Genomic DNA, 14,565 nt, shown 5'->3' on the forward strand with positions numbered 1-14,565 from the left:
CAGATGCTGGTGGCAGTGCTAGGGGATTTTTCCCGGCTGCACAAGCTGAGAAAGAGAGAGAGAAAAAAAAAACATGCGCTCATAAACTAACAGTAACTGTCAAATAAATAGCTAAAAATGGCATCGGTTGTCATAATATGTTCAGTGGCAAACCTAACTGTGTTGGGGTCAAATTTATGACCAGGGGAGAGAGGAGTCTCTGCCCTGTGAAGTGGTCAGGATAGAATATGATGTTCTGCACTGCTTTACCCAGATCATCCAAGACATGGGAGCTCTGGCAGTGTGTCAGGAAAAAGAAGTGCCTACTATGTGGAAAACAATCAGTGAGACTTTATCATTTCAGCTGCCACTAATTGGCTGTTTCTGGGTCCATTTTGTAAAAAAAATCCCCAAATCCTCCTGTAGTATTTGATGAGACATGTGTCTCCAAATAATCAGAATCCACTTTTGCCATATATCTTTAAGTAGGACATTAAAGCTCAAAGAACATCATGTCACATCTGCTACTTCAGCAACTGTAAGAAAACACTCTCACTTTACATATACTTTACTATAAAATGTATATGTTAATGAGGAACTATATGCTTCTATTTTGCCAAGTCGAGTTGATTACAGTTCGTTGAACTAATATATATATATATATATATATGAACTAATATATACACACACACACACACACACACATATATATATATATATATATATATATGTCAGCACATTTTATTAAAGTTCCCTTGATCCTCTTGAACACACACTTTTACAGTGGTTGAACATATGAACGAGAGCATTGTTTGTGGCTTTATGTCTGTGCCTGAATGTGAGTGTAGCATAAACATGCAGCGAACAGCGGAGAGGGAGAATATATAAACTCAAATTTAAACTGCAGCTGCATTGATACCCTTCAGCCTCAACCAGTTGAGCTATCTGGCCGCCCCAATCATGTTTTATAGTTTTCACTCCCACAACTCTCCACAAGTCTGTAATCTGGAGTAGATTCTCAGTCCAGATGACGGCAATAAATAAAAAAAAACAAAAGATATACAAGCAGAAGGTTGTGTCTTGACAAAAACAGAACCAGCTGTGACACTCTGAGGCGAGACATTTGCAGAAGATCATGTAATAACTGCAAACACCAAAAACTGCAAGTTACTGAATCAGGTTTAATAACCTTTGGAGCGAAGCCTTCAAAAACAGCCTTGTTTGTCCAGCATTCCTTAAAGATGCTTTGTGTTCTCAAAGATCTGGAGGAAAAGTTGTAATAGAAATTTTTTTCATGTGCCTTAAACCATTTCTGAACAATTTGTCCTTGCTTGAAGGACATAATCTACCAAAACAGGCTAATAGAGGGATTTGTGTGGTCTGGAACAATTTTTAAGTAGATGGTGCCTTTCAAAGTACAAAAGCCTCACATCAAAGTCAAGAACCAAAGTTTCCCATCAGAACAACCCTGAGAAATCCTTACTGTTGCCAATGAGCCTGTTTAAATGCATCCCAAAAATATGATACCCAATTTCTGGAGTTATCAGATAATTCAAGTGATCATGTAGACAGCATAATCTGATATATATATTGTATAATGGCAGTTACCAGATTATGAGAAACTGGATTAACACAACTAGATTTCTCCTCATGTCTTTTGCATGTAGACCCAAATGTCTAATTTATTTATTTATTCCATCTGCACATGTGCAAAAAAAACACCTGCATCACTTTAGACTTTTACTAAGACTCATTAAGACAGAAGAATTGCTGTCACAACGTAAGTGGAACACAAAAGAAAACGATGACATGCAGCACCGGGACGTTGGAGTATAAACAAAGTAATACATTCACGTGTAGTTATTTTACAGCTTATTAGCTATGGGCACTGCCATGTTGTACAAAGACTGGATGTTTTAAAAATAACAGGAGGTTACATCATTGCGTACGTCTTCTGGAAAAAAATCTGATAATGGACTAAAAAAATGTCGACAAGAGTTTTTTTCAATATCGCATTTTAGAAATTCATGTAGACCTGTCATAGCAGATTATCACAATTATCTGATAAGCCCCAGTTATTGAATATTAATAATTAGTGTCAAAGGGCAATTGGTGTGATTTATCTTTTATCCATCAGATGGTGTCACATTGTAGCTGGATATAGTTTATATTTATACATTTATAATCACAACATAGTACAAGCACTAAAAATGGACAATATTTTTATTTTATTTTTTATCATGGATTGATAAAGTGCAATTACCACTTCCAGGATAAAGTGTATGCCCAAAAACACTTTTGAAAATGAGGGGAACACAGTTGAAAAGGGAAGTTGAGGGATGCATGAAGCAATAAGTTGATGCAGACATGCCAGCCATGTGGATGAAAGTGATGCTTGCATTTCTGTTGACGGTTCTAAGCAAATCTCTGTTATTGTCAGGTTTTCTGTGATCAGATTTCACCATTTGAAACTTTGTGGAAAAGCAGACATCAAACATGACAGGTCCTCTCTGAACAGCAATCTAAAGTCAAGAGATAAGAGTACGGTTTGAGCTGCAAACCAGCATTTCTGTGTACATTTCAACTTCCTCCTTAAGATTTAGCAGTCCTTCCTTCTGGTCAGAACTACATTTATGATTCAACTGAACAATTTAAATGTCTTAAAAATATTTTTATCATAGAATAAATAATCATCATAGATTAATATAAAATACATGTATATATAGCATGCAATAAAGCACTAGTGCCCTGCATGTTTTGGTATGTGTCTGTACTTGAACCCACCTGGCTGAAATGACAGGTTAATTAACAAGCTTGCGAAGAACTTAATGAGGAGGTCCATTAATCTGAATTAGAAATAGGAAACATTCAGGGCTGTGGCTCCTGAAGACCAGGACTGAGAAACATTACTTTATGGAGACCCTGTGCATTTCTAAAGATCCCTCTGTTCAGTCTAAATTGAACAAAGATCAAATCAGAAGCCACTGATGAGCTAAGATCTTCAAGAATTTGAGCCAACACTGAAGACTCCAATAAAACACATCTGAAAACTCACAACTCTTCCAACATTCTGGGGAATATGTGCTTTTTTTCCCCTTGAGACTGCATTATGAGGATCTATCCATTTCTACTATCCGTCCATTAAATGAGGAACTGAAGCCAGAAGCAACTAGTTTGGCTCTGTCCACAGGTAACAAAATAACAGTAATGAAGGTAATGAAATCCACCAGCCAGCTCAAAGGTTCAACCATTGACACGCTACATCTCATAAACCAAGGTTTTGTTGTCACCTTGAAGTTGCCAGGTAACTGTCAACTGAATATGCAGTAGTAGTTGTGCCTGGGTGGACATTGTACTAACGTTTTCTTTTATTTGTTGCTGCATGTCACACACAGTGATTTCAGTGACTAAATATTTTTCTTCACGACAGGAATCAGGCTTCAACTATGACACAGTTGGCAAAGACATAATGGATATTATTGAGCAAATTGTAAATACCAATCTAAGCTAATCAGCATCTGCTGAAAAGGTCAAGACCATTAAGCAACGTTTAAAACAGAATATTTTGACTTGGACAGACAATAAAGTAGTGAAAAGGAAAGTTTAGGAAACCCCCAGATAATGTCAGCTACACTTGTGTGGTACACTTTCTGGCCATGACACAACATTGCAGATGAAGGAAAGTGAAAAATATTTGCTGAAACATTTAGAGATATTGAATTATTGAAATACTTGAATGTTTGCTATAAAAACACCCAAACATCAAGCATTAAAAGGAAAGAAGAAGAAGAAGAAGAAACAAACGTTACCATTTGGGCTTTCTTCATCTATGGCCACGATGGTAGCAGGAGGGCCTGACCGTGAAAGTTTACATTCTAGAAAGATGAAAGAACACAGTTAAATGACATCTCTCAGGTTTCATGTAATATTAAATTATATTTAATCTGTTTAAAACAGTGAAATATTAAACATTACTGTACAGCATGTGGGTAATATTACAGGAAAAGCTGTATTATTTATGAAGAACATCTTTTCAAAAGGCGTGAAAGTATGATGACTACAAAGTGCTGCAAAGACAACAGCAGAAGATGTGTACAGTTGAATTAAGCATAAACTTGTCCAATTTAATCTATATATTTTAACCAATTTTTCTCTTTTCAGCAAGTGAGAAATTAATTGGGAGTAAAAACAGGAATTAAATAACTAAAATAAAATAAATTATAAAAAAGAGAAGGGGAGGACAGTAACAGCAAAGACACTAAAACCCATTTTTTAAAAGGACAGACTTAACCCACTACAACCATTTTTGGAGGTCAGCAGGGGTTAATAAACTGGCACAGTGACTGAACACATTTAATAGAGAAAGAAAAGGCGATCATTCTTACCCTCATATTGCCAGTCTGCAGTTAAGGGGTAGCCACACGACACCATGACAGAGGAAATCAGAGAATGGAGGTAGCAGTTAGGAAAGGATAGGACGAAGGAAAAAGAAGAAGAAAATATAAATGAAAGATGACAATAAAACACACACACAAAGTCAGACAAAGAAAAGTGATGTCAAACATGATATGCAGAAGGTAGGTTTATAGATTTGAAAACGTGCATACACTTTGTATCCAAATTCATGTTTGGATACGGTTCACTCTGAGGAATTTCTGTAAATTTATGACAAAATTCAAGCAGTGACATATTGTCTTTCCACAGTACAGTAGAATAGTGTTATTTTTTATTTATTTACTTATTCTGAAAAATGATGGCTGCCCGTAATCTACTGGAAAATAATGGGGCAATGCAGTATTTATTATTTTCTTTTTAGAGTAGAAATTTGGCATTTACAACTTTGACTATCAGCATTCATCCTATTCAATCAAAAACTAGTGGCTCTTGGACTCTCAGAAACACATATAATAATACATAATACATTTTTATTTATACATTTATACATTTTATTTGATTACTCAAGGACACGGAAATCACAAGAGAGCAATAAGCAAGTACACAAAATACAACGTAAATAGAGTAAAAACAATTTAAATAGAAAAAAAATGTAGAAGGACTAAAAACAAAGATAGGGAAGGAAACTGGAACTAAGTGAAGTAAGCCCTAATGAATAAATAAATAAATAAATAAATAAATAAATAAATAAATAGATAGATAGATAGCCATTTTAGATACGTAAGTTTTGAGTTTGGTCTTGAAAAGAGAGTTGTTGTTCCTAATGTCAGGTGGTAGAGCGTTCCATATGCAGGGAGCAGAACAGCTGAATACTCTGCTTTCCATGGTAGCAAAATGGGGGGAGGGGACAGTCAAGTAAAGAGGAGGACCTGAGAGGGTGGGACAGTGTGATGGTTTGGAGGAGGTCAGCCAAGTATGAAGGGGAGAGATGATGAATGGCCTTAAATGTATACAACAGAATTTTGTAATTGATCCGAAGATTTACTGGGAACCAGTCAAGATGCTGTAAGACAGGGTCGATGTGGTGAATAGAGGGAGCAAAAGAAAATGTGATTGACATTTGAAGAGGTGAGGATATTTTCAGGGCTTGCAATGCAGATGCACTCCACATGGATCACAGGAGGAAACATTGTAAAAAACTGCTTCAGTTATATGTTGACCTAGTCTCCATCGGTTTTGGTAAAAATGAGTCAGGCAGATAATGCTTTGCACAGTATAGCCCTGTGAAAAACACAATAGTCCCTACTTCAGTGTAAATCAGTTGGGGACAATCAGAAACTATTAAAACCATCAGGAGAAAAGATGAACTCTTTCTGGATGCTTGGAATGGTACAAATACTGTTAAAAACAAAGTGTCCACGAATACAGAATACACATTATGTGCCATTCTTTATCAGGATTGTTTTAAGATAGTAAATCCACTTGGCTCCAAAAAAAAAAAAAAAGCACAACATTTTAGCAGTGTGTATAGACAAATCCCATGGTTGATTTGTGTGTTGTGACATTTTGCAGTGGATCCATTTTTGCGGTGGCAACCGTGTATCTGGTGCTGACAAATGACAGCAGAATGGATATCTGGACTCTATAATGTTAGGCAGTGGCCCACAGCTACTGATGAAGGTATTTTACCTGTTAATTTTCAAAGTTATTTTGTTTTATGTGTTAGTAAGCATGGGTTATGACAATAACCTGAATAGAGAATGGAGAAATGGGGAAAAAAAGTCCACTCAGAATAAGCTGCAGCTGTCTAATTGAGTTTTAGGTGGACCTGTAAAAACGCTGTTAGAATAATCAAGCCGACTAAAGATGAAAGCATAGACTAGTTTTTCCAGGTCTTGCTGATGTTTTAGCCTTGATATATTCTTAAGGTGATAGTAGGCTGACTTTGTGATTCCCTTCATGTGTTTCTTAAAGTTTAGGTCTGAGTCCATCTCTACACCCAGATTTCTGGTCTAGTTGGTGGATTTTAGGTGTATAGACTGAAGCTCTGTGGTGACCTTTAATCATTTCTCTTTGGCTCCAAAGACCATCACCTCATTTTTGTTTTCATTTAACTGAACAAAGTTCAGGCATATACAGTCATTAATCTCCTTAATCCATTTACCAAACACCTGTACAGGGTCTCGGTCTCCTTGTGACATTTTAATATATATCTGCATGTCATCTGCATAGCTATGGTAACTAATTTAGTTTTTCTTTATAACCTGTGCCAGTGGGAGCATGTAGATGTTAAACAGAAGAGGCCCTCTGATTTCCCTTTGCGGAACTCCACATGTAATTCTTGTCTGCTCAGATGTAAAGTTACGTATTGACACAAAGTACTTTGTGTTCTATAAATAAGTTTTAAATCGGTGTAGTGCAGGGCCAGAGAAGCAGTCGTTTAAGCAATATATTGTGCTCGACTGTAACAAATGCAGCACTGAGGTCCAGTAAGACTAAGACTGACATTTTTCCATCATCTGTATTCAAACATATGTCATTAATGACTTTGGTCAGAGCAGTCTCAGTGCTGTGGTGCAGTTTAAAACCTGACTGGAAGACATCATAGCAGTTGTTTTGTGTTAAAAAGTCATTAAGCTGATGAAAAATGGCTTTTTCTATGATCTTACTTAGAAACAGAAGGTTCGAGATTGGCCTGTAGTTGTTCATTTGCGTCTTTTCTAGATTGCCCCTTTTTAGCAGAGGTTTGATTACAGCTGATTTTAGTAGTTCTGATAAGACACCCAAAATTAAAGATAAGTTCACAATTTGTAACAGATCTGGCTCCAGAGTCTTTGAGACCTTTTTAAAAAAAAAAAAACATGTGGGCAGAATGTCCAAACAGCAAGAGGTGGATGACGAAAGATGTGCCCCAGATTATTGGTGTTAATGGGATTAAACTATGTTGTGGTGTTTAAACTGGTTTTCGGTAAACACAGTATGTCTCTTGAACCTGCTGTTGATGAACCAACTGCTTGTCTGATTCTGGATTTTGTCTGTAAAGAATTTGGCAAACTCTTTGCTGGTCTTGGTTGCATAAAGTTCAGGTGCTACTCACACATGATGGTAGACAGGTGACAGGTGGTAGATGGTGACAGTAGCAAATAAGGCCTTATTTTTGACATTATGACAGTTTTTGTTATTATCATGTCAGAGAAATAGGACTTCCTTGCATTCCTCAGTTGTAAATTATAAGAGCGAAGTTTCTTTTTATACATTTCAAAATGAACCGTACTAGCTAGGTCGTATAGTTGTAGTCATTATTATTAACTATTGGTCATAGTTAATAACCAATGATCCTAATAACTCTGATTTATTGTTGTAAATGCAGTAGCAATGTGGGATAGATATGAGCGACTTGGTATGTCACCTTCCAGTATTTTAGTATAATTTTAGTAAAAGAAAGCTTAATTTAAACGAAAGCTACTGTAATATTAAATTACAATATAGATAACTGTGGCGTCAGTGGCTGTAAGTTGCAAGATTTTTTCTTAAAGTGAACCCAATTTATAGTGTGTCAAACTTTCATCTCTTACAAATTATTTACTGTGTGATGCATTGTAGCAAATTACAGTGAGGAAAGACATATTAAGCCTAGATGGGAACTTTAGATAGTTCCGTTAAGAATGAAAGTAGTTCCAAAAGTGAAAAGTTCTCCTTTATCTTTCTGTCCTTGCCTGGGTACATGAAAACAAGCACACCTACATTCAACAGACAGCCTGCCGTTATAGTGCAGCTTTTAAGGATGGTTGTAAAAATCCCAGAGGAAGCCTGGAAGATGGATATCTGCTCACCGAGAAAATAGACTTCATGGAACAATGATCACACCCTCACCCTGCATTTCTCCCTCATTCTCTCCATTATGATGCATTACTGTGTAATTTAGATCATTTCAACAAAAAAATTTAATAACTGCCTTGGAGTTCCTTACTAATGTATTGTATATTAGCTTTGGAAATTTGAGTTGCACCACTACTCAATTAGTTTTAAACCTACTTCCTAATGCAGTTAAAAAAATAAAAAAAATCTCTCTCTCAAAAAAATAAAATAAAATAGAATTGTATATCTGCAGTATATCTGCAGTCCCATAATCTGAACATATTTTACATAAACTGATTTTGTGGAGCAGTTCTCATCTATTATAAGTGAGAGCCAGTCGTGTGTCAGGCATTATAAACTGGGGAGCAGCTTCACTTGCTATGCATGATACACCGTGTTACACATTTATGTATATATACAGCAGATTTCAAAATATCAAAACAGCTGTTCATATTGTGGACTTCACCCCAAAGTGGGGACCCTCTTACAATGCAGAGATTGTCTCCCTGGATGAGGGCTTTTGCCTCGGCATATAGCAGTGAGGCGTTACGGCCCCATGCAGGTTTTTGCACTGATCCCACTCATTGTATGGCTGTACCCTGGGCACCTTTTTGAGGCATTTCTGTGGAAGAAGTTACTGTATGTATGGCCAACTGGGCAACTTCTTACACGTTTACTAAATTCTACAGGTAGAAATTTGAAAGGGTCTTCAAGGTAATCTTGAATGGTATGGAAGACCAAAACTGCCAACATAAATACAAAAATATAAAAATGGCTCAATGAATAAATTATTATGCCACTTATACAAAATTTTTTAAATATAATTTTCCATTAAGAAACATAAAATGTGCAAATGTATATTTCTTTTGTCATTTTCAACAGTTTTAAAAAAAAGTAAATTGTTTCACCGCAAGGTTTGCTGTTGTGCACTGCCTGCAGACCAAACTGGTATTACTGCTATTCCCACCAAAAGAAGCTATTTGATTTATTTATTTGTTTGGTTTACTTATTTTCATCAAAAGGTTGTTTAAATATTTATTTATCCAATTTTCTGGTCACTTTAGTCTTTTTTTTTATGTTTGTCAGTAATTACTGACGTCACTCAGGTCTCCTAAGTTGATTTCTGTTTATTTTTTTAGAAAAAACGTTCAATTGTGGTTGAAAAGGTGGTAGAATGAAGAATTGAATATGAATTCAGTCTGGCACAATTTGGCACATAGACCACCATTCTGCATGTCACGATGCTGGACAGGACAGGGTTAAAAAAAAGAAAGGAAAAAAAAATTCAGTGTTTGTGTTTTTTATTGAAAGTAGATCAATAACATTAAATGGCCAGGGCTGCACTCAAAATATATTTTTAAAATTTTTGATAATTATTGATAATTATCATTGCTGAGCAATATGATTTTTTTGGGTTGATATGCCTTTTTTTCTATATCACCCAGGCCTACTATAAATGTTTATTTTATTTACAAATTACTATATTGGAAGTATTAAACGTGTCTACTCTCTCTGTTCCTGCCAACTCACTGTATGATTTTAGAGGTTTTATGGAGTTGCATGGTTGATATTCATATTTACGGGAAATTAGTGGTGTGTATAAACGTACAGTATGTAGGCCAATTTGGACCAAAATGCCAGTGCTGATTTTTTGTCCCAATAAACTCCTGGTTGTGACCTTTAGCAAATGTTAATGGAATTAAAAAAAAAAAAAAAGTTTTATTTCAGCAATTCAGGCAACATTCTCTGAGCATCATAGTTAACAGATTCTTTAGCCATTTCCTTTGTCGGATGTGCATGTCTGCAGCTGGAGCATCCTTTCAGTTACTGTAGCCACACAAAACAGTAAATGGTCATAAGTGATTTTCAGCTAAGAGAACGACGTGTAGAAGATCCTGTTGAAAGTCAGACATTTTCTGCAGGGGTTCACCTGCTCAAAACCTCCATGTCCCTTCTGAGGCCACAAGTTTTAATCTAAAGTTTCATTCATAATAAAACGAAAATCCACTCCATACATAAGTGGTGTGGATTATGTATTTCTTGGTCAAGATTTGGTTGGTAATTTAATTTATTGAGACATGGACACAACTATGAATCTGACCCTATTTTCAGGAAAAAAATAAAAGTCATACAGGAAATTATTTTTACAGTGATTTATTAAACTTGTGCTACAAAATTGCACCACCATTTACAGACTAAAGACAAAAAAACATATTTTGGTAGGAGAGTGTGTCTAGAAAAAGATTAACCTTTTTGCAAAAAAATAAAAAAAATATGTCCACAAATTATGGTAATTTGGGACAGGCTTCTGGTAAGAAAGTGCCTAAAGATACAATTTTTGTTTAGTTCTTTGAGCCTTTTCATGCAAGAATTATTCAGAGGCCAACGTGAGGTGCTTTAACAAGCAAAAAGTGTTAAAGATGGATTAAAAATTCATGAAAAAGCAGCCAGTCTGCAGAGAATAAAACACTGAAAGACTTTAAGAATGCCTGGTTAATTGTTGCCCAAACCTAAGATTAAAAGAAAGTTTGTGTTCTTGGAAGCAATCAGGACTGGGTGGGGGGGTGGGGGGGTCTATGTACAGTGATATCTGAAAGTTTTCCTTCTTAATATTATTTGGCTACATGTTAGATTTAAATAACTATTTTCAGTCCTGCTTACTGTTAATTTCTGACCCAAAAAACAAACAAACAAACAAAAAAAGTAGATGTTTGCTTATCAAACAAGATGGAAAAAAAAATTATTCTGTTGTTTGTTTTTTATGCAAGGGAGCCTTTGCATAAAAATACTAAAACATGCATGTAACATTTTTCTTTTCTTTTCTGCCGAAGAGAGCGTAGTGACTGATTCTGAAAGAAACCAACCGGGCTTTGAAACTGCACCACGCTCAGATGCGGCTGTTATTTACTTTACTTCTGATTATATAAAAGGCAAAGCAAGTGAAATGAACAAAGCTTTTTGTTTGCAATATTTCATTAATGACAAGAATAAGTAGGAAGAACTCAGGAAGGGTGGTGAGGCCAAATACGCCTACCTGGTCATGGAGCTCCCATACCAGAAGCCTATGTGTGCACAAATAATGCCATGGATGAGGTCGAAAAGTTCTTTATCCCAGAGCTTGGTGAGCAGAACCCACACATGAATCCTCATTTTCTTAATGGATCCCAGGATGGTTCAGGGAGAGGGGGGAGTGGTCTTGTAAGGGGCAGAGGTGGACCTTCAGGCACTGGTGGACCAAAGTGATGAGGAATGCCCCGTGGGGCCCTTCAAGGAGCAAAGTGTGGTGTAGCACCACATGGAGGACCAGGATGAGGCAGCTCTTCATAAGGGGCACTAATTGGTAGGGGTGGACCACCGTCTGCTTTTTCAAAAGGAGGCTCGGCACCCCGCTACAGATCACCCACTCTATGGATGCTCCCCTCTTGAGCCATGTCCCACCAGCAGCACCAGGTTCCTCCTTTGGGCTCGTAGCCCAAACCTGATGTTTATCAAGATTATCCTTCATATGAAGAGCCATATGCAAAGCCTGGCTATGAGGGATATATTAATTATTACAGTCAGCAGTCTGCAATAGCAGATACTAAATATTATTATTATGGATACAGCGAAGCCCAGGAATCTGCACGAGACTTATGCTCAAGATAACTGGGATAACCCATGGTCCGTCTCTGGGGCAGGAGGCAAGGCCCCCCCATTATGACAGACCAAAAGATCACACCTTATGGAAGATACTGAACGACTACTGGTAGAAAGTTAGTTGGTAGAACTGCGTAGACACAGCTAATAAATTAAACTTCAGTGCACCAGGGCTTTAAGGTCTGTTGAGGTTCCTTGGGTCCTGCAGTAATCCTTACTTTTTCTTTGTGCATTTGTTGTCCATAATTTGGCCAATGTTGACGCTATTTATATTTGTGGGGACTTAGATAGTCGTATTGCATACCACAGAGACTATATCGCCTATTGACCCTAGAGTGGTGTTGGACATGGGCTCAAACAAACATGGGGAAAGTTTTATTGATTTCCTAAAAGAGTGTTGTGTGTTGAATGAAATGATAAACCCAGAGAATAATAATTTTACATCTATCTCTATTAGCGGTAAAGCTTTACTTGATTATATTGTTACCCAAAATGAAAACTTAAGAACTTATTGATTTTAAAGTATTCACATCCCTTGAATTAATGGAAAGAACCGGGTCTCAAGGGACAATAGATGACAGAAGCAGACCCTCAAATTACTATATGCTTTACCTATGTTTTCAAACAGCAAAGGTATTTATAAATAGGGCTGATTTTAGTTTGCTTAGTAAAATACCCCAAAGAAAGCTTAATGACAATTTTCTTGCCTCTGAGACTTCTGCTGAAGCTTTTAAAATGTTTCTGTGCATCTAGAAAATGAGGATTTTACCTTAGACGTGGTGCAGAACACAACTGAAAAAACAAAACTACATAAGGCTGTTGAAGTGGATGAACTGTCTAATGAGGTACTTAAATGCCCCAAGCTGTTAAACACTGCAAAGTTAATTTCAATATTGCTTTAAGAGTGGTATAGTTCCTTCCATGTGGTGTAGATCAATTATCAAACTTATTCCAAAGTCTTCTCAGGCAGACCCATGAGTACCTCTGAATTATAGGGGCATTAGTTTGTTAAGTACAGTTTATAAAGTGCTTCTTGGAATTCTAAATATTACCTTAGAATACTGGTTAATATGCAGAATGGCTTTAGGAAACACAGAGCCTGCATTGATCACATCTATGTTTTATCTTTTGTGATTAGAACAAGGTTGCAGGAAAACATAAGCATATTTGTTTGTTTTGTTGAATTTAAAAAAGGAGAAGTTCTCATCCCACTCTATTAGCTCTTTTTGTGAATGGCACAAGAAATAACGGGACCAAATTTAGATATAAGCATTGATGACTTTAACTTAAGTATTTTATTATATGCTGATGATGTTTTGGTTGTAGAAGAAGAATTTAAATTGCAAAAAAATGTTGGGTGTTATGATAAAGTGGTACAACAAACGACTTTCTATTAATGTTGATAAAACACAAACAGTCCATCTTACAAACCCATCTGAACCTCGACATAAACATGATTTTTACTTTGGGCAAACACAGCTTATGTACTCTAGTACCTATAAATATCTTGGTTTTGCTTTTTATGAAAATATGACTTTGTCAGAAGGTAGAAGGGCTACAGGGAGGGCATTATGAGCTCTCCTTGGAGGATTTTTGAGCTTTGTTTGTCTGAACATTGTTTTGACACTATGGGTAAGCTAGAAAACATGGGAAACCAAGCAGCAAGCCTTTCAATTACTTGTGTTTTTGGATGGTTAATGACGTGTTTCACAACTTTTTTTCTGTGATATAACAAACTAAAAATTTAAATTTTAAATAACACATTTTGGACATAATTTCAATATTGCAAAGATTTGCTTAAGGTGTGTCTCAGGATAGCAACCCAGAAAGATCCATGAGATACGGAACAATAGTCACTAGTTATATCACATTCTACCAGCTGGCTTGTGTGTGTGCAAGCACCAGATGACAGATGTGTATCCCCCTGCTTGACTGCCTTTTTATCCTTCACTGTAAGCTGATGCCCCTCATATATTACTAACAAGCCATTTGTTCTCTATGGGGCATCTCTGTGTCTCTCCCTTTTTCCCTCCTCCTGCTTTCTTTCCTCCCAGGTCTCTTCTCATCAGCCTCCCCCTCTCTGTCAACCTGATTTCCTCCTCAAATAATAAAAATTAGATGGTATGAACCACTAAGCAGCTTAGGTTGTAATTTTATGCGGCAGATGAACATGAAGACATTTCAAATTTAGTTAAATCTTTTAAACCTGGAGGACAGGTTGTGCTAATTTAAAGTCTCTGCATATATAAATTTGAAAAAAAATAATAGACTTTCCCCCACATTAAAAGAAATGCTCAGAAGTATTTGCACAAAGCAAAAATGACAGAATTGTTATCACAGCATTAGCAAGTAAATGAACTTAGGTGCTACAGTTGTTAACCTTTCTGACAGTGAGCAATTTAATATGAAGGGTTAAATAGCAGAGAAATGGAAATTCACTACTTTCGATTAACTTAAAGGCATAACTCTACATTAATAAAAGGGCTCAAACAGTTTGTGGTCTCTTCTAAGCCGACACCTGTGCCTTTTAAATTTATGAAAGTATACTTGCATGTTTCTTGCATCTGTGATATGTCTGCATAGATTCGTCTTTAAAGTCTCTGTAAATAAGATAATCATTGAAACAAATGTGCATGAGAAAGGGTATAAATCTATCTAATACCAAGTTTCTGTCCAGCTGATGAAAAGTTACATCCA

At 36.4% G+C, this 14,565-nt stretch overlaps 1 protein-coding gene and 1 pseudogene across 4 annotated transcripts in view; one reads left to right on the top strand and one right to left on the bottom strand.

Moving 5' to 3' along the window:
- The window catches only part of LOC121632725 (protocadherin-15-like), a 210,851-nt gene that overhangs the window by 155,080 nt on the left and 41,206 nt on the right, over window positions 1-14,565 (bottom strand). For 3 of the 4 annotated variants that reach the window (XM_041974433.1, XM_041974431.1, XM_041974430.1), the window contains exons 3-4: window positions 4,365-4,379; window positions 3,789-3,854 (exon numbers count right to left, since the gene is read on the bottom strand). In XM_041974433.1, coding sequence (XP_041830367.1) covers window positions 3,789-3,854; window positions 4,365-4,379 — 81 coding nt within the window. The remainder of the gene's footprint in view (window positions 1-3,788; window positions 3,855-4,364; window positions 4,380-14,565) is intronic. The other variant, XM_041974432.1, reaches the window with a different exon arrangement.
- On the top strand, window positions 11,177-11,932 carry LOC121632365 (annotated as a pseudogene).

This window comes from Melanotaenia boesemani, chromosome 21 (genome assembly GCF_017639745.1).
Source record: "Melanotaenia boesemani isolate fMelBoe1 chromosome 21, fMelBoe1.pri, whole genome shotgun sequence".
NCBI lineage: Eukaryota > Metazoa > Chordata > Actinopteri > Atheriniformes > Melanotaeniidae > Melanotaenia > Melanotaenia boesemani.